Source organism: Fundulus heteroclitus, chromosome 1, assembly GCF_011125445.2.
Source record: "Fundulus heteroclitus isolate FHET01 chromosome 1, MU-UCD_Fhet_4.1, whole genome shotgun sequence".
Lineage (NCBI taxonomy): Eukaryota > Metazoa > Chordata > Actinopteri > Cyprinodontiformes > Fundulidae > Fundulus > Fundulus heteroclitus.
The window spans coordinates 11,670,442-11,694,549 of record NC_046361.1 but is presented as its reverse complement, the minus strand read 5'-3'; the positions used below and the strand labels follow the sequence as shown (position 1 = coordinate 11,694,549).

At 41.1% G+C, this 24,108-nt stretch overlaps 1 protein-coding gene across 2 annotated transcripts in view; it reads left to right on the top strand.

Annotated features, from left to right (window-relative positions):
- Positions 1-24,108, top strand: part of soga1 (suppressor of glucose, autophagy associated 1) — a 132,789-nt gene that overhangs the window by 96,240 nt on the left and 12,441 nt on the right. Inside the window, exons 6-16 of one of the 2 annotated variants that reach the window (XM_012866766.3) lie at positions 3,026-3,193; positions 4,289-4,442; positions 5,801-6,368; positions 8,616-8,922; positions 9,101-9,334; positions 12,142-12,276; positions 16,755-16,877; positions 17,562-17,792; positions 18,118-18,234; positions 18,352-18,519; positions 23,911-24,063. In XM_012866766.3, coding sequence (XP_012722220.3) covers positions 3,026-3,193; positions 4,289-4,442; positions 5,801-6,368; positions 8,616-8,922; positions 9,101-9,334; positions 12,142-12,276; positions 16,755-16,877; positions 17,562-17,792; positions 18,118-18,234; positions 18,352-18,519; positions 23,911-24,063 — 2,358 coding nt within the window. Of the gene's footprint in view, positions 1-3,025; positions 3,194-4,288; positions 4,443-5,800; positions 6,369-8,615; positions 8,923-9,100; positions 9,335-12,138; positions 12,277-16,754; positions 16,878-17,561; positions 17,793-18,117; positions 18,235-18,351; positions 18,520-23,910; positions 24,064-24,108 lie in introns of both variants that reach the window. The other variant, XM_012866765.3, reaches the window with a different exon arrangement.

The following is a 24,108-nucleotide window of genomic DNA, read 5'->3' as shown; positions in this document are numbered from 1 at the left end:
TGTTTATTTTAGGACAAGCTGTAATTGCTAAGAACATGGGAATAGTAATACTTGTGTCTCTTTCTGCATCACTTAAAATCTGCAAAATCTGTAAAAAGTTACGAGACAGAAACATTTGCACGATGCAGGTGCTTGTGTCTCAATATAAACCATGCATGCAGTTATGCATTACAGATAAAGACTTGCATTGCATTTTAATCACTATCCACTCTGTATTCAGTCTCCTCTGACAGTTGCTATAGGTTTTCCTCCACCTCTTCAAAGTCAGACCCACTCTCTATCCTTAAAATCATAATTCACAGTCACAAACACTCCCAAAATAAACCCTGTCCTCTGTGAAGCATCCCAGTGTGTCTGAGTTGTGGTTAACAGATCAAAAAGATACATATGTATGAGGTAAAACCTAGGGTGACCAAACGTCCGTATTTCCCGGGACATGTCCGTATTTCACGTCCTGTCCCGGTCGTCCCGGGTTTTTTTTATAAAGTGAGGAAATGTCCTGTTTTTTAAATTACCTTCACTGGTACGTCACGCTGCGTGTGACGTAATCCCTGAGCCGCGTCAGTGTGGGCAGCCCTGTTATTAATCAGAAGATAGAGTCCTCCCTCGCGCTTGTCGGCCGCGCTTGTCTCCCCCCCCGCTCTGCCTCGTTTGCCTTACAAACCCCCCCCCCCCAAGCCCCCCCCTCCCGCTCGGCCGCGTTTGCCTTACAACCCCCCCCCCCCCCCCGCTCCGAGGTGTCCTGGTTTTTCCAAATGAAAATATGGTCACCCTATAAAACCCAACAGAATGCAGTGTGTTGAGTGTTTTCAGGTAATTCTCTTCACCAAAGTCTCTGCTGTGCTGCTAAGAGGAGCCTTGGCTCCCCCTTCCAGACCACATACCATAAATGGCTGTAAATTCAGCTGCCCTCACTCCGTTTAATGTGGTTGGAATCACTCCACAGACTGTAAAACAAACACAGCCCCAGAGCTGCTTCTGGGGAATGTGCGCACGCGGTCACCTGAGGTCAGCTGGAGCAAAAGCAGGGTATAGGATGGGACAAAGATGCATTCATGATCAAAAAAAGATTTTTATAGTGAGAGTCTGATAGTTTTAGTTGGCTCCTGGTCAATGCAGCCATACTTATCCCTATTTGGTTACCAGACATTGCCATGTCACTAAATTATTATAAAAGGCTAATATCTCTATCTTTTTACCTTATGTCATAAAACCAAATAAGAAAACTACCAGGCACACTGGCACTCCGATTGGTTAAAGAGTATGGTTTAATTAGGTGATCTATTTTAGCTCAAAATTAAAATGTACAATGTGTTGCCCGAACACAATGGACGTTTATTGACTTTAGTTATAATCTCCGAATTCTGTGTGGAAAAGTCAGATTTTTCTTTTCCAACAACCCGGACTTGAAAATCCTTGTAAAAAAAACAAAACGTATTGATAGTCAAGGTAAAAAAAAAAGGTAATAAAAGTTAATTTTCACTTTTGGCTGTTTGTATCTCATTAAATGCTTACCACAAACAGCAGTATGCAGCCTGCTTCAAAGAACATGCTGCTGCAGGGGTTGAAAGTACAAAACGCAGAGAAATGCATATGTTAGCATAGGCTCCATGCAAAATGTATGTGTCATTTAAACATCTTTTTGTATGTAATGACCATCAACGGGTAATACAAAAAAAAATCTGATTTAGCACTTATACAGCACGCGCTGTAGCTAATCTTCACTTTCAGAAAGCAGAAAGTATTTCCTCCGCTTTGAAGGAAGCTGAACTAGAGGAATCCTCAATGGTCTGTGAACCTTTTTTAGTCTCTCTAGCCAGTGAGGCCGTAAATATTCACTGCAGATGATAGATGACGTCTGAGGGAAAACCACTAATGAATGTGTTTGCCGATGTTTTTCTGCTCTCTAAGAGCTTTTTGTTCCTTTAATTCAAACAACACAACACAGCATGACTCTGACCTCATCATTTAATGGCTTCAGTCCACATGTTGGTCAAACAGAGCTTTGGAAATGTCTTTTTTATTTTATTTTAAAGAGCTTTTGTTAAGGCTCCCTCTCTCTCCCGTCCAAGATGACGTGCAAACACTGGTGAGGCCTGAAACGCACTAAAATTCATGAAGCTGTTATGTTCTTCGCCTCATCGCTTTATTTTATAGTCAGTTTTAAATGTTCCGTATTCAAAGTCGAGCAATGCTGTGCGAGACGCGATCTGACTGGTCAGCTTGTTTTTGTGCCCTGCGTGGTCGGGTGTTTGCTCAGCTTCCACTGACTTTTGTATATCGGTCCTGTCACACTGCAAAAACAGAACTAAAAATCGGTAAAATTTTAGTGTATTTGTCCTTGATTTGAGCAGGTAAATAAGACTATTTGCCAATGGAATAAGATTTTTCCGCTTAAAATAGAAACAATTCATCTCCATCATCTTATTTCAAGTGCAGGATGTCTAATTATCTTATTTTAGGGGTAAAGATACTCATTCCATTGGCAGATAATCTTATTTACTGGCTCAAATCAAGGACAAATAGACTAACTTTGAGAACGTTTTACTTGTTTTTAGATCCATTTTTGCAGTGCAGGTTTTCTGTTCCTCCTCTCCTAACCTCTTTAACAGGTCACATTGAGTGAAGTGCCTTTCTCACTTTATGTAACTCATTTCTTTACTAAAGAGTGAATGCCCACATTTGATGAGTTCCAAGGGCTTTTAAATGATTCAAAATTATACACATAACTGAGCATTTTTTTGTGTTTTTGTTTCTACGCATGTTCTATTTATCACCCATATAATGCCCCACAACCACAATCAATAAGTGTCGGAAAGTTATGTATTGGTATTACATTTTTATATTCACATTCATTACCCAGACAGAAGCATAATTTATCTGCCAGAGGAATAGATCAAAAGAATAAGTGATTGAGAGTTGCTCTTTGCATTTGCGAGTGCAGCGGTCTCTAGGGAGTGTAGCATCTTTGTGCCACTGTCACCTCAATGCCTTTCTTTCTTTCCCTCCGTGCTGTCACTTCCAGGAGGACAATTCGGACCTGAAGTGTCAGCTCCACTTTGCCAAAGAGGAGTCTGCCCTGATGTGCAAGAAGTTGACCAAGTTGGTGAAGGACGGCGAGGCCATGAAGGAAGAGCTGGCCAAGTACAGGTCGCTATACGGAGACGTCAACTCCTCGCTCACCGTGGAGGAGGTGAGAGGATGAACCGCACAGACTTAAGGGCTGTTAACTGTACAACAACAAAAACGAAACATGGGAGATGAACTTTTACCGATGAGGATAGTAAATTCCCCAACAGGTTTCTTTTGTTAATGATTAAAACAGGGTTCCTGTGTTGTCTGGAGATGTATAGAATTTGATTTCAGTGTCGTCCAAGTCTAGATTAGTATAGAAACGTTCCTGGTGTCTTCCTTATGCCCTTCATTCTTTTCCTCTCACTTGTGTAATTTATTGCCCCCGTTTTCCCGTAGGTCTATCCTCCCCTGTTTTCTTGCCATCCTTGTGTCCTTCCTTCCTTTCCTCGCATGTGTTATCCATCCCTTCTTTCATCCCTTCCTTCTTTACATGTGTCCTCCATTCCTTCAATCTTGGTTTCCTTCCTTTCTTTAGTGTGCCCTACTTCTATTCCATCCTTCTTTTGAACTCTCCTTCCTGTGTTCATCCCTCTTTCCCTGCTTTCCTGTATGTGTCCTCCCCCCTTCCCATCCATCCATCCATCCATCCATCCATCCATCCATCCATCCATCCATCCATCCATCCATCCATCCTGGGAACATTGGAAAGTTGGCCCTGGAATAGTTTGGGACTTTTAAATTGATTATCTGTAGTAACTCTAACAGTTTTGGTCTTTTAAACAAGTGGCCTGTATGGTGATTTTTTTTATTTTGATGGAAATGCCTGTGGTAAACTTTGCAGCGAGAAACTTGTTTTCCTTTCAAAACCGCAGCGCCACTATAGAGTCAAACTCAAACTTTCTGTATTTTATCAGCTCCTTCTTAACCGGAATCAGAATCAAGCTTAATCGCCAAGTAGGTTTGCACATACAAGGAATTTGACTTGGTTATGATGGTGCAGACAGAAATAAGTATACAATAAAATAAAGTAAAATTGAATAAAATCAATATATATACAAAAATAGTATACATTCAGTAGACTGTGCGTTAACGTAACATTTCCATTCCAAAGTTTTAGGCAATGCAACAGATTTTTAGCTACACGGTTTGGTTAAAATATATGTGTCAACATGCTGGAGGTAACTAACCGCCTGTCCTGTTTGACTTCTCTCAGGTTGCTGACTCCCCGCACACTCGAGAAGCTGAGGTCAGAGTTCACCTAAAGCTAGTGGAGGAGGAGGCCAACCTGCTGAGTCGACGCATCGTGGAGCTGGAGGTAGAGAACAGGGGACTCCGAGCCGAGATGGACGAAATGAAGTGCGCTCAAGGTAGTTAGTCTTATAGCTCTACATGTTGTTTAATTAGGGTGTGAGTACATGTTTCACAATAACATTCAATAGGAAGACCTAGAAAAAGCCCTGTGGCGTCACTAGTTGCAACACTAGAGCGACCCATCCATCCATATTCTATTGTGCAGAGTCACAGGAGGGGCGCTAGTGCTTATCTCCAGCGGTCATTGGGCGGGAAGAGGCAGGGTACTCCCTGGACAGGTCACCGTTTGATCACAGGACAGCATAGATACCCAGAAGACAAACAACCATGCATGCACACGCTCACACCTAAGGGCAATTTTAGAGACACCAACTAACAGTCATGTTTTTGCACTGTAGGGGGAAGCCGGAGTAGCCGGAGAGAACTCACACATGCCCAGGGCAAATATACAAACTCCATGATTGGTCTGTCTGCAGAAGCCCTATCGTGTTTTTTTTTTTTTTTTTTTTTTTTGTTTTAGTGCTAGTAGCTTTGCTCCCTGCTTAATGAATGTTATTTGGGGAGACTTGCAACAATAAGTAACTTAAAATAAGTACACCCAATATGTAACCCATAAAGTTATAATTTGTTGCACGTTTGTTCGAGAGTTTGATGAGTAGAGGGCAAAATGGATCTCTGGGAAACTCTCAGCACTGTGTTACTGGCTTCCAGCAGTGTTGCCACGTCCTCACACCTAAGGGCTGGGGTTGGGGTTGTTCATTTATACTGTTTACAAGGTATTATTCTCAATTGCGTCCACTGCCATGTAAAAGCTGAAATTTAAAAGTAATTTTTCCTGAACTAAAACAACTATCCATTCCCTCAAACATGCAGTGCTGCACACGTTCATCATCCGCCGTGTGTGAAGGCAGCATCTTCTACATAAAGACTGTGTGACAAAGACGAGTGACAATTGTTGGTCAGCGGTTAGCGGTTAGCAGCTAGCGTTAGTTTCCTCAAATTACCTTATTTATCATTGGTTTAATGTTAGTGCAGCTAATATTTTTGTTTGTGGAGTATGAGTTTTTGAAGCTAACTTTTTGGTTAACTGTGTCCACCACTGGAGGCAAGCAGAGCCAAATCAGATCGAGCCAAATAAATACTAATGAAGAGGCCATTGATTTATGTTATCACATTTTAGCTTAGTGTAGCATAGGTTAGCCACATTTATCTTGTCTTACTTGATCTTAGCTTAGTTTATCTTACCTCTGTTTAGTTTATCTTATTGTAGCTTAGCTCAGTTTAATTTATCTTAGCTAAGCTTACATTAGCTTATGCCAGTTATGTTTCACAATAAACCTTAAATGTTTTGTACTTCTGAATTTCACCTTAAGTTTTACTTTTTCTAAACATCTGACTATATCTTTATTCCTAGATGGGCCCCAAGAACTTTCTGTTGGTGGTGGTCCAGGGGGAGGGCTTGGCCTCACAGGAGGGGCTGTGGTGCTTGGTGGAGTGGCCTCCTCTGAAAATGTCATGGAGCTCCAGAGACACCTGCAGTTTGTGGAGGAGGAAGCTGAGCTGCTGAGAAGGTCTCTGATTGAGATGGAGGAGCAGAACAAACTGCTGATGAATGAGATAAATCGTTATAAATCTGAACTCCCACCTGCAACATCGGCACTATCCTCCGAGTCTTTGATGTCTCTGACGGACGGGCTGCTGAACGACAGCCACTCACACTCAGTGCAGGACGGGGCGGTGCTTATCAGCACCGACACGCCGACTCCTGAAGAGGAGCTGAGACTGGCGAGGCTTCAGATTGGAGAGATGAGTGGGAAAGTGAAGAAACTGCAATATGAGAACCGTGTGCTCCTGTCCAACCTGCAGCGCTGTGATCTCGCCTCCTATCATGCCCCCTCTTCTTCTTCCTCCTCCTCCTCATTAAGACTGGCTTTAGAGACAGATGCGGAGGCAGGAGACTCAGCTGAGTGCCTTCCGCTCAGGTATGTTTAGATATTTTTCCGACTCCTTTACTGTGTCTCTCTATATTGGCAATACAATAGAAATATGCAAAAATAAGCTTATAAACATATGACACGGATTTTTATCTAAAATTATGCAGTGAAGGAAAAGTTATTGATAGAAATTATCTCATGTTGTGATAGTTTTCATGCTTTGGTCGTGTTCTTAAAGCAGTAACTAATGATCTAAAACTATAGCCCTAACAGCATCGTTGAGTTGAACTATTTTGTTTTATATAAGCACTATACATTTTTATTAACATCAGAGATTCAACTGAGAATCAACAACCAAAACCTTCTTGTGTGGACATTTATCAGTAAGGACTACATCAATATTTTTTTGCGAAAATCCTAAACAAAATTCCATAAGAAAACTCACAGTTGACGATTCTTGTGAAGATGTAACACGCATTTGTTACTGCAGAAGTGTAATTTAATACTAATAATATTATCCGATTACAGTTGTTCATTGAGAAAAAAACTCAACACGTTAAGAAGTATTTGTATATAACAAAAACACAAAAGTACCACTTTTGCTGGCAGTGCTTTAAACAACTCCCTCCTGAGAACAGGGCAGCACTTTTCTCATGTAACATCACACAAGCTTAGAACATACAGAGGGAAAGGTCTTTGTCCATTTCTCTTTCAACAGTCTCTCCAGATCAACTATTGCACTGGGTCCTCTCTTACCCGACTTTCTTTTTCCCCAGTTTTTTAGAAGAGTTTTATAAGAGTTTTGGTCTGGTGAATAGTTTCTGTTGGTTAGACAATATGTTTTGGAGCATTATCCAGCTGAAAAGACTTCATAATCTTGATTTTCTGTCAGAGCCCAAGAGAGTTTTATTTACCATGTCCTGGTATTTCAAAGCGGTGATGGTGCCATGCACCTACAAGGTTCTCCGAGCCTTTGGAAAAGAAACATAGCAGAGCTACTGACGTCAGATTTTCTGGGTGCCGTCGCAATATATTTGAGCCAGCACCAATACTGATTCAAAACTTAAATGCAGTACGCTCATTAAACACGAGGAGGGTGCTGCACAGTCGGTTTTAGACACAAAAACAGGATTTCAACAATAAATTGTCAAAATAATGACTGGGATATGTATACAGCACTATAAGAAATCTATGTATACAGTTTATTAGCAGAAATAAGTCGATTTGGTGGTGAGTTACCTTTTAGGTGAATTTAATTGTTTAAAATGTAGGATTTGTTTCCAAATCTTATTGTGAGGTTAAGTTACTACCATAACGTTTATTTTCCAGCTCGTTCCACATCTTTGCTTGGGGAGTCTATAAGTGTTTAGTTCAGAATAATTTTAGACCTAGAAGTGTTCTACCCTCACCAACTACTTATCATTGATTACATTATGCCATTTTGGCAGTCAAAGCTTATCTGTACACACAGTCTGGTTAAATGCTGGCGTTACACAACTTTGCATGTTATATAGACAACTCTACCCGGGTTTTCTAACATTCACTACCATTTTGTGAACTTGCCTATTTTGTGGCCAAGCTTTGTAAATCTCCCACATGCGCTGATATTAAGTTCATGCCAACCTCGCCAAACTGCCGTAAACTCATGGATGCACAATGTGTGGACGCTCTATTTTCACCGCACAAAAGCAGTACAGGTGACCTTTAAGTTGTCCCAGTTACATGAAGTAAAATAGGAGGAAATGCTTTTTGCAGTAAATTATTTATAGAACGAGGTAATTTGGTGTGGTGCAGAACAAATCCAGTCCAGCAAAAAGTAACGATTCATTATGAATTTGCAGGCACCTATACGGCCACAGAGAGCTTTCCATGCCCACTCTCCTGATGCTTAGGACAAGATTTAGGTCAGAGTGTTAAAAAAAAAAATCACACATCTAAATGTAACTAAAATGTTTACTTTGTTCATTTGGCCCAATTTTAAAAAGAAAAAAACTTTTTCAACTTTATATGATTCAGGTTCAGGGATTCTGTTTGACTAAAGTCTTGAATCAAGTTGAGAAATTAAGGCTTACAAAGAAGTAGATAGAAGAAGATAAAATTCTGCCCTGAGGACACTTCATGCAACTTATAATAGTTAACAACCTCCTTGTTATGCACAAACGAAAGTACAAAGGACCTTTTCAGTTTTAGTCACATTTTCTTTTTCAATGTTCTTAGATACGCAAGTCGTCCTTAGTAAAGACATTATTGACGATAAAAGATATCTCTCTGTTTTTTTTTGGTTCCTTTTATCAGCCCACCTCATCGCAAAGAGCCAGTGGGTGGGGAGAATGATGCCATCGACATGGATGAGCAGAAAAAAAAGGTCGAGGACAACGCTGACGCAACCACTTCACCCGCTGGGTGCTTGGGGCAGAAGGACGGCGATGCCTTGTTGGCCATGAGGGACCAGGCTAGTTTGGTTTCCACTGCGATACAGCTGCTGACCTCCCCCGAGTCCAACTGCCTGTCCTCGTCCTCCTCTCCTTCGTTGTATCACAAGGTCTGCAGCAACGAGGCGGCAGAGGCGTGTGACCTGGAGAAACCGCAGCCTCACTGCCAGGTATGCCTCCATCCGTTCGCTCTCTCTCTTAGCGGGATGCTTCCTCTCTGACACTCGTTGATCTTCAAATGTATTTATCAAATTCCTGAGATGATGGAAAATCTGATTACCCAGTTGCTCGCTGTCTGTGCCAGAATGGACGCACTATGTGAGAAATGCTGCTTTTTCTGCTCCCTAGATCTCAGAGCTGTCTGATTTGGCAGACCGGCCTCTGGTCGGCGCTCTGACCAGCAGGCTTCAGGCGCTGCACACCCAGCTGCAGGCCTTCGTTGAGCAGGTCGACAGTCTGGGTAAACCTCCGGCCGGGGGGAGAGATGCTCAGGTGGAGGGGGCATCGCCTCCGGCATCGCCCTGCACCTCCATCCCCTGCTCCAGAGCAGACCAGGACCAGGAGAAGACGCTGCGGGAAAAGGTAAAAATACAGAAAACACAATCCTTTCCATCACTTCTTACCACCGTTTTGCTTTCATTTATTTCATTTTAAGACTTGTATATATTTTTAAATATATATTTTTTAGTTTATTTCATGTTGGTCTGTTGTTGGTTGACTGCCTAATCTTTATTTTGGCCAACAACACTCTCAGTCCCATTCTGTCATGCTTTCTTTCTTTCTTAGTTTCTTTGCACAGTGAAGAATTCGTTTACACGGCATGCTCAAATCGGCCGCATATATCAAAAGCGTTATTTAATTGGATGCTTTTAAATGTCCATTATGCGGGCTTGAAAATTTCAAATGTAAAAGTTGTGTGACGCCTTCCCACCTTTGCAGAGTCGATGCATTTGGTCAGATTTGAGCTGCCGGCGTAAAAAGAAAACTCTCCATGTCCTCTGCATGCTGTTTTAATGCCTCCTAACCTGTGTTTAAGTGCTGCTTCGGGCCTCAAATGGAGCCAGTTGCCTGGACATACAGACGTTATAAAATATCGCTCATTGATATTAACCAATCCCACACCTAGTTTACCCCGACTGGGACTGTGCAACTGTGTCCATTCACATTACGACTGGGAGGTATATCTTTAGTTGAGTTTGGCATCATGAGTCGTAGTTGGTTCTCTTCATGTGGTGGTTCTTGTTTCTGTTGTGTCGTGTCAATTGGTGATCTGGATTTGTAAATAGACTTTACATACAACAGTCAGATATTCTGAAATATCAGGTGTCCCAGAAGTAATCACAGAAAACATCCTTTTAAGGATATATTTATTAGGCCCCTTTCTTGCTGGATTTAGATCCTCCTATGGTCTCAAGGACCTGCACAACCCTTTTAAAAACATGGAATTTAGAAAACCTCATTTTAGTGTAAAGGTAAATTTAACCCCTTTCCAGACACGAGACATTCTTGGCCATCTTATAGCATCTTGCACAAAATTGTTCTCCCCACCATCAGTTTTAGTCTCCTTGTTGAGGAGCAAATATCAGTTTTTTAATCAGCTTATCAGCAGTATGAGATTTTTGTAGATGAAGGGGTTTCCCGTATGTAGCTCACCATCACCAACATACAGATGAGCGTGTGGAATAAATTGAACCTGCCGCAGTCCAGCCCTTTGTGCATATCTCAGCGAAAAGCAGTCAGGAGGACTCATAAACTCGAAAAGCCGTGAATCACTTTAAGCTAATCGGACGGAGACTGTGGAGCGAAAAGTATCATTTTTGAGTCACACTTTGACTGATGTGAAATAAGTCAGATTTCTTTTGCCTAATCCTTTCTCCTCACTAAATACATGCCAACGCTTACCTTAGAAAAAAATGAAATTGTGGTTGTAATAAGTTGTAGCCTTGACATGAGGCCAGCACAGCCAGTCCTCCTTGCAGGCCATGCGTCATACATGAGCTGTCACTGCAGGTACCAGGCTAACCCAGCAACCAGGACCCCTACATGTACTCGCCATGACAAAAGAAGCGCCGTGATCCAACATTAGCATTGGTGCGTGCTCCAAACATACATAAAAAATGGGTGATTTTAAACGTCACAGTGAGGACATGGTGTCCTCATAGAGGGCCCAAACCACATATTAGTCACATTTTCTATCTGAAGTGATTCACCGGGGACCTGATTGTCAGTGACTTTACTCTTTTACTCTTTGGCTCCTCTTTATTTTAAACCCTATTATTGTCAGTTTAAAATTTGATAAAAGGGCTAAAAAAAAAATACAAAAAGCCCAGTAGAGATTTTAAATGACCTTAATCTTTTCAGTGTTTGTATTGATTTACAGGTGGCCATCTTTTTCTCATAATTGGGGGTAATGCAGTTTGAGAAAATCGGAGACTCCATTCAATTTTTTTTGCCGTAAACTTAGACGATGAAACAAAACAGTTTGTTTTCATGGAGCGAAAGACGGAGACCTTTAGCAGTTTATTTACCACTTAAATAACAAAAGGGTTATGTAGTTATGTATTTTTTCTATTCTGACCTGATCAAATATTTCTGTTTTTTTTTTGGAAGGTGTGACTAAATCATTTTTAGTTTAAAGAGACAATACTCCATTAGAGGCCAGTTCCAACCCCTCCAATCTCTCCTCCTCTGTCCTCCCTCTCTTGTTCCTCCTGTCTGCACGGGCTCCATATCCAATCGATTTCTGCACTTGGCTTCCCTCTCTCCCACCTTTCAAACCCCCTTTTTTGCCACTATTCACACATGCTCATTGTCATTCCTTCCTTCACCACTTCGCATCTCTCTGACCTCTTCTTGCACCGCTCACATCCCTTATTCCAACTCGACCTTTCATCCTAACTGCCTTACTCCTTCTCTTTCCCTTTCCATCCCTTCTTTTCTTCTTCGTCAATCCCTCCGTTATCTCCCATTCCCATTTTTACCCTGTATTCCCATTTGTTGCATTACTCTGTGTCTCCTGCCATTAAAATGTCTCCTCCTTGCCCCTCAGCCGTTCATTCTACCCTCCATTGTCCTTTTCTTTCTTTTCTCCACACTCTCATATTCCTCTTTGACCAAGCTCTTCTTCCTCTACATCCTTTTCTTTGTCCTGTGAGGCCCATAAGTTGCGTTTTTTCTAGTTTTCTTGATGTCTCATTGATGGACACCATTTTGGTTGTATTGTTTGTTTTTTTTGTTTTTTTTCTTATTGTTATCATGTTTTCTGTCATCTTCAATTTCCATCTCCAAAATGTCTCCTCCCCCATCTCTACTTCTTTTCTCTATGATTTTTTTGTTTGTGTGTCTTCTGTTTTGTTTCTTCTTCATTAACTTGCCCATGCATGCAGCAGCCTGATTGTAGGGACCAGTCAGATCCAGACGAGAAAGATGAAACCCACCAGAGGAGCCAATCTGTCAGGAGCGAGGCGCAAAATCGGGAAACCGGCCAGATGGAACAGGAGGAGACTGAGATGGATCCTCCCACGGTAAGCTCAATCACGACCGACACGACGGAGACACGCTCGTATTAGAGACCCTGTGTGTCAGCCTCAGTGCATCTCTTGGGTAGGAGCCAACGCCATTATTTACCCAGGCTGCAACTGGTGCCTAAAACCAGCGTTTCATTGCCAAGCTATCCACAAAGACAAATAAACATGAAACTTTGGCCGGTGTAATGCTGCCTTTAGCTAATTGTGAAAAGAAAGTACACCCCTTTAAAAACTAGGATGCTTTTCCAAAGATTTATATTTTCACTTTCAATAGATAAGATCATTTATGAACCAATATCCTAGAATAAAAAATAGGATGTATTTTTGTTTTTTTAGAATGACCGAACAAACGTTCACAATCTCTTTTGGGCCCATGTTGTTTATTTTATTTATTTTTTATTTTTTTACTTATCGGTGTCAATCCAATAAGTAAAACTGGTCCGATATTAATAGCCAAAGTTTATTACCATCTAGTTGCCTCGTGCGTTTGTGTTTCAGGAGGGGAGGGGTTTGACCATGTGGCGTCTGTTTGTGCATGTGACTGGGACAGTGAAGCAGCGCAGGGTTGTGAGGCGTGTATATAAAATATAAAAGTTCATGTGTGTCTTAGAGGTGTAAAAATACACAAAATGACAGTGGGTCCTCTGCTTTGTCGTCTGGATTAAAGGATGTTAGCCGACACTTTGCTGTGGAGACAGTCAAAAACAAAGGTGTCTCTAGCTTGTACACGATGGATTTGCAGTTATTAATCATTGTTGTTCAAGGCACGGAAATTAGCAGGAAAAAGCGGTGATGTAATCGTTTCCTGCAGGTCTGATTTAAGCTCTGCCCAGCTAACAACAGCCTCACTGTTTACAAAGTGCCCATAATTGCATTGATGCAAAGGTTGTTAAAGGGATCCATACCAGCAATTTGAAATCAATTTAATAGCAAAAAATATCTTCTGGGCATAAAAAGGTATCTTATAACGAGAGTTTCAACTAATATGAAAAATTCTCCATCAAGATTCAAAGCACTATAAGTTGCTAAAATATCTCAGGTGGAGTTTATATAGTGCTGTCAGTTAAACGCGTTATTAACGGCGTTAACGTAAACCCATTTTAACGGCGACAATTTTTTTGTCGCCGTTAATCGCGCGTCAAAACACACACACTGTTCCCTAATGTTTTTCACCCCGCCGCGCTCTCCGTACTGTGTTTCTTTTACCCTCGGCGCTTTCCGTAGTTTCAAGAGAGCTAGAGACTGTCGCAAAACAGACCCGCGCTGCGCTCAATGTTGCCAACAGTTTCTTTTACCCTCGGACACATGCGACTTTGGGCTTCTTTTTTCTAAAGGCGCTTCTAAATTTCATGAGTCACGGGTTGCGTTTTTTTTTAGCAGGTTTCTGAAAGTGAAATCACTTATTTGGGCTCTAAAATAAGTGACGAAATAGGGGTTATTATGAGACCTGCCTGCACTACATTTGAGTGTATCCAGGTGAAATATCCCTCCGCCATAGGAGCCGACGGTAGTAAAGGCAGACAGAGCAACTCTGCACGTATTTTCTGCAGTTTACGGTGCAGTAACCGGTGATAACTGCTGCAAGTAGATTACATGGTGCAGATCACCATTTTAAGCAGAGATTGGTTCTGAAGATGAGCTTTTACACGTTGATAACATTGCAGAAACCCAACCCATAAACCGTACTTTAATGCTTATTAATTTGTTTTCTCTGTATTTGACAAACTAAGGCTGAATCACGTTGCCAAACGAAGGACCTGAGTTACTAAACAGTTCCTAAACAGTCTCATTCAGGGTACTAAGCTCCTGCCCAGTTGCAAGCAAAGTGTAAGACTCGACTGACCTGGAAATTTGAAACCTTTTTCCAGGCTTAAACTATGAATATGGATATAAACAGCAAGCAAAAATATTCAAAGAAATTATTGTTGGTGGTGTGAAAGCTCAGAATTAGATGTGTGTGTGAGAGAGAGAGAGAGAGAGAGTGAAGAAATGAACAAAACTTATGACTTTATTAAAATGTAAAATTTGTATTAATTTATATGTTTATGCATAATACCATGTCTATCTTTGTTTAAGAGGCAAAGAAAATATATCGGCATGAAAACAAGTATTTATTTACACATTTGTTTACACACTGTGTAAACATCAGGGCGTCATGATTAGTCATTTAGCCATTATAGTCCAGAGTTTAACATTTGGCACCAGGATGTTTTCATTCCAATTCTCAAAAGTGCTTGAAAAATAACAAAATAAAAATATTTTTTGTACAAGCATGTATTTTATTAGTGTCATTTATTGCAAAATTTCATATTAAAATGCCCAAACAGGCTATTACACTTTCAGAAATAAAAGGATAAAATATGCGATTAATTTGCGATTAATCGCGAGTTAACTATCGACATTATGCGATTAATCACGATTAAAATTTTTAATCGTTTGACAGCACTAATAGTAATATATCACTTATCCAAAAAATGTATATTGTAACCATATGAGCTAATTTTTAGAAACATTTTCAAATGCATCAGCTGCCATTGTGTGTGTTAGCTGGCAGGTTTTGGTGTGATGCTGTGGTGTCAGACTAATGTCATCAACAACGGCCATGTTTACACATTTCTTTAGTGAAAATAGGGGGGAAAAAATTGGTGCGTTTCTACTGTTCGTCTATACCGCAACGTCGCTCGTTCTTTCTGTGAACGTCACGACTTGAAAATGGGTTCCAGAGTGTGACGTTTTGAAAACATCCCGCTCTCCGTTGTCGTACACAGTGAAAAAACACAATCGGCCTGTACGGGACACCATGGCACAGGCACCGTATGAATTAGTGGTGACGTGTTTGTAAGCATGAGCCTGTTGTTGAGTTTCAAAGAACATACCGCCTACTAGTGGCGTGGCAGGGAAATGACATCGTTTTTAACATTTCTACCAGTGTCGTGTGCATGGAGATCGTGACTAAAGCATTGACGTGTAGCTGTGCTAACAGAAACGGAACAACAATCCCATTTTCAGTGGATTGTTTTTGTGTAAACAGGCCCTGGGTGTTGTAAAGAAAAAAAAAAACTGGGACCACCCTGTCAGCTCATTGCACCAGCCATAAGATTAGGCCTTTGTTTGCTTGACCTTTTTATGCAACGTTTCTATAGCAACCAGGGGTCTGCACGCGTCTGCATCCTTATTCACAAGTACACATGTGAATGAGTCAGGAACACAAAAACAGAGTTAAAGATACAGATAAGTGAAGGGGGATGACAAATAGAACATGGCAAACACCCAGAAGTTGTGTTTAGTGCTAAGCTTTAGGGTCAACTATTCAAAAGTAAATCTGGTCTGTCCATCTGTTCAACACGGTTTGGCATGACGGCACAGAGATATTCTTCTATCCAGACATTCACTCTAAAACCTGCAGGTTTCACTTTTCAGTTTGTGTTTGGACTTGCAGTGTTATGACTGCATATATTTATACATGTCATATCTATTAAAAGAGCTCATGTTGCGTTTTGGGTTGGTTGAACGCCACAGGCAGCTGGACTTGGACTTTAGCCTGTTAAGTTCGGCTGCAGTGCTTCAGATGTTGTTCTGGGTTCTCTTGTGACTTCCTGGATGAGTTAACGCTGCGTACTTGGAGTAGTTTGGTAGGTCGGCCACTCCTGGGAAGGTTCACTACTGATCCATGCTTTCTCAGAAATGACTTCGTCACCCTTCCCAGACTGAAAGACGTCCTCATCTGTTCTTGAATTTCTTTAGTTCTGGGAATGATGTGTTTGTTTGCTTTTTTAGACCTTTTACCCTACTGAATGTTTTCAGAAAGGTTTTATTTAACTGGCTTTGTTATTGTAGAGGTCTGACAGTACAGCAAAAACAGCAGAAATCTATAAGGGTGCAAACACCTTTTCATGTACCTGTAGAATAAAAAAAAATGGATTGCAGCGAGTTTCCTGACTTGGGCCACAAGGGTAAAAGCACAGTACAATACAATAGAGCTTGTGAATAAAAATTATACACTACATTAAGTTCTTTTATGTCTTTCCTACTCGTGTTTTTACCAGATTACTGCTGCAGAGTCATTTTTTTACCAGAAGTCAAAGTAATTGTCTGGCTGTTAGCAGAGAGGTGGTGCTCCTGGTTGGAGGTGATGGAGGCAGAGCCCAGAGGAGGGTAAGAAGAGGACATTCATGGTACAGTGGTTGGTCGATGGATTGCACTCACTCAGCGGCTCAATGAGCCATGGGAGAGTGCATGAGGATAGGTGTAGGCGTGTGTGAAGTTATAGTAGCGTGGTAGAGCTGAGGGCGGATATAAAGGGGGACAAAAGTGCTCTCGTCTCTTTTTTTCTACCCAAAGGGTCTTTTTTTTTTATTTTCTTGTAAATATCTCCTCCCTTGTCACTTCTTCTCCAGGTCTTTATTCTTTCCACACGTTTACATATTAGTTCCCCTCCGTTTTAATTGCTTTCTCTCATTTCTTTTTCTCTCCAGTCTGTCCAGCTCAGTGGCCTACAGGCGCAGCCGTCCGCAGAAAAGGAGTCCGCTCCAGGAACTCAGGAGGAGCTGGAGAAAGAGAGGCAGAACCACAAAGAAATCGGCCTCAGATTTTCACAGGTCAGTTTGAAGAGCCACACTGAGTTTACTCTAACGTGTTCGTATTCTAAATGTACAAAAACGACATCCAAAGGTACTTGGGTTTAGCTTTTTATCTTTGTTGAATCAGTGCGTTTATATTCTACATTTTTGAACTCGAACTCTGTTCCAATATTTTCAAAGCCAAACTCAGCATTTTCTGGATTTATCCTCAAAAATGAACAGGGCCAGTTGTGATTACTGCTCAGCCATTTGTTTCTTTGATTTCTTGCTCAGTAGGTACAGCGCTTAGCAAAAGTGTTGAACCTTTTCACTTTTTGTCATGTTAAAACTACAATATTCAATGTATTCTTTAGGGTTATATGCAGAAGACCAACACAAATTGTGCCATATGGGTAGGAATATATATATAAATATAGTATCTTTAAATATATATTTTTTGGCCACAACAGCACTTATAATACTGATACCAAACAGAATGTTCATATAGGTGCGTCCCTTTATGAATATGCATCAAAATGTTAGGTTGTAATGTGACAAAATGTAAGAACGTTCTGTAAAATCCAAAGAAAGCAATCAGTTTTAGACTCGAACATCTAAGAGCAAACACTGTATTACAAAAAGAAGACCTCTATTAGAGGCAAACAATGCACTTTTTATCAGCCTTGAACCTCCTCTGACTGTTTCTGCCCCCCCCCCCCCCAGCTCCAGGAGGAGCACCAGAAGGCCCTGCTCCGACGGGACTTCCAGCTTCAGAGCCTGGGCCTCCAAGCCCGGCTCCAGCAGAAGCTGTGGAGTCAGGAGAGGACTCTGCTGGTTCAGGAGTCCCAGCACCTGAAACAGGCTCTGCTGCTGCTTAGTCTGAAGCTGCGCTGCTTCCTCAAACAGTGGAGGCTGGGCTGCAAGAAGGACGCGGAGGGGAAAGACGTTTTGGAGGTATGAGGGTTGGGAAAGAAGAGACTTTAGAAACAGTTTGGACTTGTCCATGTTGTAGTTGTATTGCTTTATTGCTTTTTTTACTATTTATGTGTTATTTGTTTAAACAAATAAAGATTGCTTTACTTTTGGTCAACAGAGAAAAACAGAAAAAAAAAATATATGAAAGGTGAATTGAAAACTCAAAAAAATAGGATTCGTTTAATTTATTTTTGGACGTATGTGAAAGTGTAACTAAACGAAACATGCTGGCACGATGAATGACTTTGGCGTAAGAGCTAAAGACAAGAGCAAAGCAGGTGACGCTGCCCTTTTACCTCTTCAGATGAACAGCCTGAAGGACCTGTACCTGCTGCTGGAGGAGGAGAGCCTGCCAAGCCCCACCAACCAGGCGGATAAGAGAGCGTCTGCAGACGAGCAGCCACTCAGCCCCACCATAAAGGCAAGCAGAGCAGCATGCTTCGGAGATTCAACGGAGAGAGTTCAGGAAACAGTAGCACCCGCTCTTCTTCACACACGTTTTTCTACACTTATTGGATCTGTCTGTGTGTCGTTGCAGTCGAGCGCTGTGAGCAGCACTCTGGCGGACCTAAAGGTCGCTCTGCAGGACCTGAGCGCCGAGTTGAGACAAGAGAGACAAGGCTCCCAGGAACTCACTCAGCAGTTCGCAAAGGCCAAAGCATCATGGGAGGTGGAGAGGACCGAACTGAAGGGCCTCATCACGCAGGTAGCAAAGCTTTCTGTAGATATGTCTGCGGTGACTAAAAAGACTCACTAAACTAAGCCAACATGAATTTTTCATGGCACGCTGAGGCTCGTTGTTGGTGAGAATCAAATGCCAATAAACAAAGGGGTCTTGTAAGGAAAGATGGAAGCTGTCTTAAGTTGTCGAATATAACGTTTTTTTTTACAAACCGCATTTTAATTGTGTTGCACAAATAATTTTTACTTTGAAATATGCATGAGTGTGTACAGCCCCCTATGAACCAGTCAGGTCCACCAGGTGGAGAGAAATAAAAAAAAAAAGGGTTTCTTATTTAAACTTATTAAACCAGTTCAACCCAAACCCCAAAATAAAACATTAACCTGAACATTATAACATTTTACACTGACCTTGGGGATCAATTTCTACGTTTCCATTTCATAATTTCCCTGCTTTTCCAGCTCCTCTAAAGGCTTTGGGGCATGGTTTTAATGTTTCCTCCCCCTCTTGATTGTCTTTGTCTCTCTGTCTCTCTCATAACAGCAGCTGACGCTGTAATCGTTTTAATTAACAGCCTCTAGGATAGAGCACACCCTGTTAGTAATTGAGCAAGAGGAGAATTAGAGATAAATTATAGCCGACGGGGAGGCCTGGTAGTTTTGGCCCATTAAAAGAGGCATAAATATATGAACCCATCTCTGCTTATTATAAATGAGACGCTTACGTATAAATTTTTGTATATTTAGGAAAATGGATGGATGGATGGATGGATGGATGGATGGATGGATGGATGGATGGATGGATGGATGGATGGATGGATAAATGGATGGATAAATGGATGGATAAATGGATGGATAAATGGATGGATCTTTTGAGCAAAAGCGGTAACTTTCCTCCTGCATCACAGTTTTAGCTAGCAGATTATTCCATGCATTTGGCTAAAGCTTGTTCTAAAAAGCTCAAAACTATCTAGTGTTACAAATTGCTTTGAAGGTCCACACGACATAATTTACCCCTAAAATGCACACGATCGCATTGGCTTGCCATGATAAAACCGTCCATGTAGAAAGCCACTTATCATCACATCGTAAATTAAAGACGGTTCGCTGAAACCTGGTGGGAGGACAAAAAGCACGTAATATCCGTGAATGCAGTTAGTGTTCCCTCGGTGAAGGATTTTCTCGGCATTATCTCGGTCCTTTCAGCACACAAACCCAATAATGCCCACGGAGGTGCACACAAACACAGGCGGCCGTCATCAATCATTGCCGCGATCGGAGCGATTCAGCCCTCATCCTTGGGTACCAGATCGTTTGTCTTCTGGTGGACAGCTGTAGATAAGAGCAGGAGTTCAGAAAGATTAGAGACTCTTTGCAGAGAGCGACGTCTGTAATATTAATTGTTGAATATTAATGATCGTGTTTCACAGAGGATTCTGCAAAATTGACACAAAATTTAGAGTATTGTGGTAAGGTTTTAAGCTACCTCTCATATCTTTATACTATATTCATAAGCAAGAAAAACCCTATTGAGCAAGACCTCTTTTAAAAAAAAGAAAAATCTAAATCCGTAAAGAAGCAAGGAGTTATTTAAGACTTTTGCACAGTGTTGTTCATTTGTGCAGACTTGAACGCCTCTGGCTTTTCCTGCTGTGTGAACTCTCTCACTTAACTGGGGCCTGTGTGTGGGTGTGTTACTCCAACCTGGATGCCACATTTGGAAGTAATCTCTCCTCTGCCAACAATGCAGACTGTAAAGTATGCCATCAGTTTGCCTGGCTAGTGCGTGTTAATGTGTGTGTGTGTGTGTGTGTGTGTAAGCATACAACAATCAGCCGACCACATCAGTGCCAAGGCGTCCTGGCAACTCACAGCGGGTCCTCCAGCTGTTGCTTCACTGAGCAAGTCGACTCAATTTCAAACACTGTCCTTCCTGTCAAGCAGTCTGACAGGAAATTATCGTCACTGTTCAGCCTGACAAACAAACGCAGTCAGAGGAAATACAAATGAGCTCAGGAGCCCTGAATGCATTGCAGGACAGAGCTTTCTTTTCTTTTTCATCCACCTATGAAGGCCTGCGGAGCCCTCTGATGTAGGATTAGATTGTACGTTACAGGTTAATCAGTCATCCTCCCTGGTTGTGGGCCGCGTCACAAACACCTGCCATCGCTGTAACGACAAGCAGAGCCAGCTGGAAGCTCTTCTTGCTCATTCATCACATCTGCTGCATGAACTTCAGTCATGAAGGGGGGGGGGATGACATCTGCTATGGTGATTTGAAAATCAAATGCAGTTGCACCATTCAGGGCTGTTTGCTTGATGCGTGATGTAACACGTGCAGCTTAACCAGAAACCCGCCCTAAATGTTTACCAGTGTCGCTTCGCGGTGACACGGAGGCGTTTGAAAGCTTCATCTGCACTCTATAGTGATGTCCTTATTATTAGTGTTTCTCATATGTTTCCTCCTAAATGAAAAAACTTTTTTAAAGTTCTCTAATTATTTGATTAATACTTGATAAATCCATCATATGTGGAAAGAGGTTTTTTCTAACTTATACTGTAAGCCCTGGTGTTTAATGTACATATTGCATATTTGCAAGTTTTTTTTTCCTGCTTTACTCATTACTTCAGACTATAAATGCACCATGCACACTTTTGACCTCACAGTATTGTGTTTCTATTTGACAGTTACGTTTTAAAGCAGCTTCAGTGTGAAGAGAACATTAAAATAGCAGAATTTTATAATAGCATTTTAAAAAGTCGCCGCTGTTTTATATTATAATGGAGTTGCAGCAAAACAAAAGACAAAATATTTTATAGCAAGGAGATAAATCAGTCCCTGAGTGATTTCCTAGAGAATGTGGATCCTTATCCTAACGCTTAGATTTTCAACAAAGCTGTCACCATTTCTGCATCCAGCGTGTTCCATAACAGACAAAGGTTATGAGCTACAGTATAAAAAGATATTTTTTTTAAAAACTTTCCCATAACACGTGGCTTTTCTGTTGTCTACTGAAAGTCTTGCTCTCGCTCTCTCTTCTGCAGCCAAAATGAATCACACACACAATGACTTGTAAAAAAACAAAAAACATTTCCTTTTAATAGCTTCTTAGATCTCTGAGATTAGTTGGGTTGCCCTTTTAAAAACCTGACTGATGCTGAAGATTGTCAACTTTCGATCTTCACTTTATAACAGCGTTCACACTAAAGAGTGTTTGTTGTTGTTTGCTCAAACCTTACAACCTTAAAGGTTTTCTATCCATGTCCTGATCATTTGCTTGTGTGCTTGTTTTGGTCTTTTATTTATTTATTTATTTATTTATTTTACAAAATTTTCACATTCAAGACTTCTTTTATTATTTCTAAAATAAAGGATTCAGTTTTAAAATATTTGTTCTTCACTTAGGAAACTAGCGTGGCTGAAGTGGCCTACCAGCAAACCATGCCGACGCTTTTTGTCAGATAATTTCTTGATTGAAAAAAACGTTATGCTGACACAGTAGAATGCGAGAGCAGTTATTTATATATAGTATGTGCTGCATATATGTACTTCATACAACTAAAAGAAAAAGAAAGTAATCCATCAATAAACAAATTACTTTATTCTTGTTGATTTTTTTCTTATCAGGTGCAGATCCAGACACTGTATCCCTTTCCAAAAACACTTTTCTGTTTGAGATGAGTAGTTCTATAAGTGCAAAGTAACACAAATATTTCTGTAGGATTTGACTTAATTTACTGCATTTAAAATATACTGGAGTTCGTAAATCAGGTGATGGGATTATTCTTTTATGCTGCATGGCTTTAATGTGCGTGTTTCTTTTTTTACCGCCATAAACAGATAGTTAAACTTGTTAAACTGTGAGTAGCAGGATTTGACCCAATCACCTCTGATCCACCTTTAAACACCTGTCATCCGGTGAAATAGACTCCCTCTCACCACCTCTGCAGTAAACCACGTTGAGTTGTTGGGCTCGTTAGGCCGCTGTGTTCGTCATTAATAAGAAATCCTGTGTGGCCGTAAGAGACGGGAGTTTCAGTCAGAGTGTGTTTCACTGTGATTGGCTGCCTGACAGTTTCATTAGTAGCACATATAGATGCCATCGAGCCAGCCAGACAGAGGATTGATGGGTCTGGGTGTATGTGTGTGGGCATTGGCGTTTTCGCGTTTGTCAGGTCGATGCGCCGGTACTGTCAGCCCGAGTGCCATGGTGAGACACAGTTGCCGAGGAGAAAATGTAAAACTGCTCGTAAATATTTGAAGGGTTTTCCACCTACGGGCTCTGCGACGGCAGGACGGGAAGGAGGCTGAAAAAAGGGGTGATAATGCTCAAAATAGAGGGTGCGAAATCTGCTGGGACAAGATGGAGTGAAATAGGGTTAAAGGGGAAGCTCAAAAAAAAGGAAAGATAACAGAGGTAGAGGAGGATGAGACGTGTTGCTCTCCTCAGATTTCCCCTTTTGACTGGATGCGGTTAAATTATCCATTTATGGATTCCAGGCAATATTGCCTAATTTACATTATTGATTCAACTCAAGCACAAACCGTTGGATAGAAAGTCACTAACTGCTGACACTTAGATATTCACTGGAATGTCTTGTGATGGGTTTTTATTTTTATTTTGAATTAGACTTTTTCTTCTCGTTAAAGGGCAACTATAAGCGTTTTCGTTGCTAAGTTATTGCTTGATGACCTATAGGAAGTAATCAGGACACTTCGATATCCGAACCAGACACAGTGTAGCGTTTTTGAAAAGTTTCCTGTAAAACAGGTTATGGTGGCAGAAATGGACAGATGAGATTCCTCTTAATATCTGTGCCGTTTGGCCTTTAAATATACTACTTTTGTTGGTGTGGTGTTACATATATCACTATTCGTGCACCCATTTTCTTTCATATCCACTCATTTTTAAGACACAACTCTAAAATCATTCAGTTCAATGAATGAAGTGCTTTTAGGCAACACAAGTCAATATAAATCACTGTAAACTCTGAAGAAATTGAAGTGTGGTTTAAGTGTATTCCAGTTGAAGCCATGTATAACCCACGTCCAATTAAAAAGATTAAGATTATAGTCAGCATTAGAGAAATAATTAAATTAAATAATAACTATGTTGAACTAACGGGGTCAAAAGTTACAATTTTGCTGCTAAAGAAGATGAGCGAGGATGAAGATCAACATGGCTGTGAAATAAAATCATATATTACATTTAATTTATTTATTTAAAGTAGTTTATAATCTCCTCACCTTTTGCATGCTGCAGCGTTATAGTCACCATATACAGGTTGTTAATGCGGTGGGCCTCGTTCACTCGCTCGTATCAGATATTATGTTTGCCAAAATTTCACAACTTGCTTATTAAAAAGGAATTCCTAAGAGAAGTCTTGACTGAATTTACTGGTTTTTACCTTCCAGTTTGAGACCAAACTTGGCAAAGCAACAGCCGCGCTGTCCCCCACCGAAGCCCTGGACCCCCTCGACCTGAAGGTGGCTCTCAAAAAGGAACGTGAGGAACACCAGCACCTCCTCGCCGAGTCATACGCAGCCGTGATGGACTTAACCAAACAGGTGAATTAATATCGAAGCTTGAGTCTTAATTAAAAAAAGAAAGTT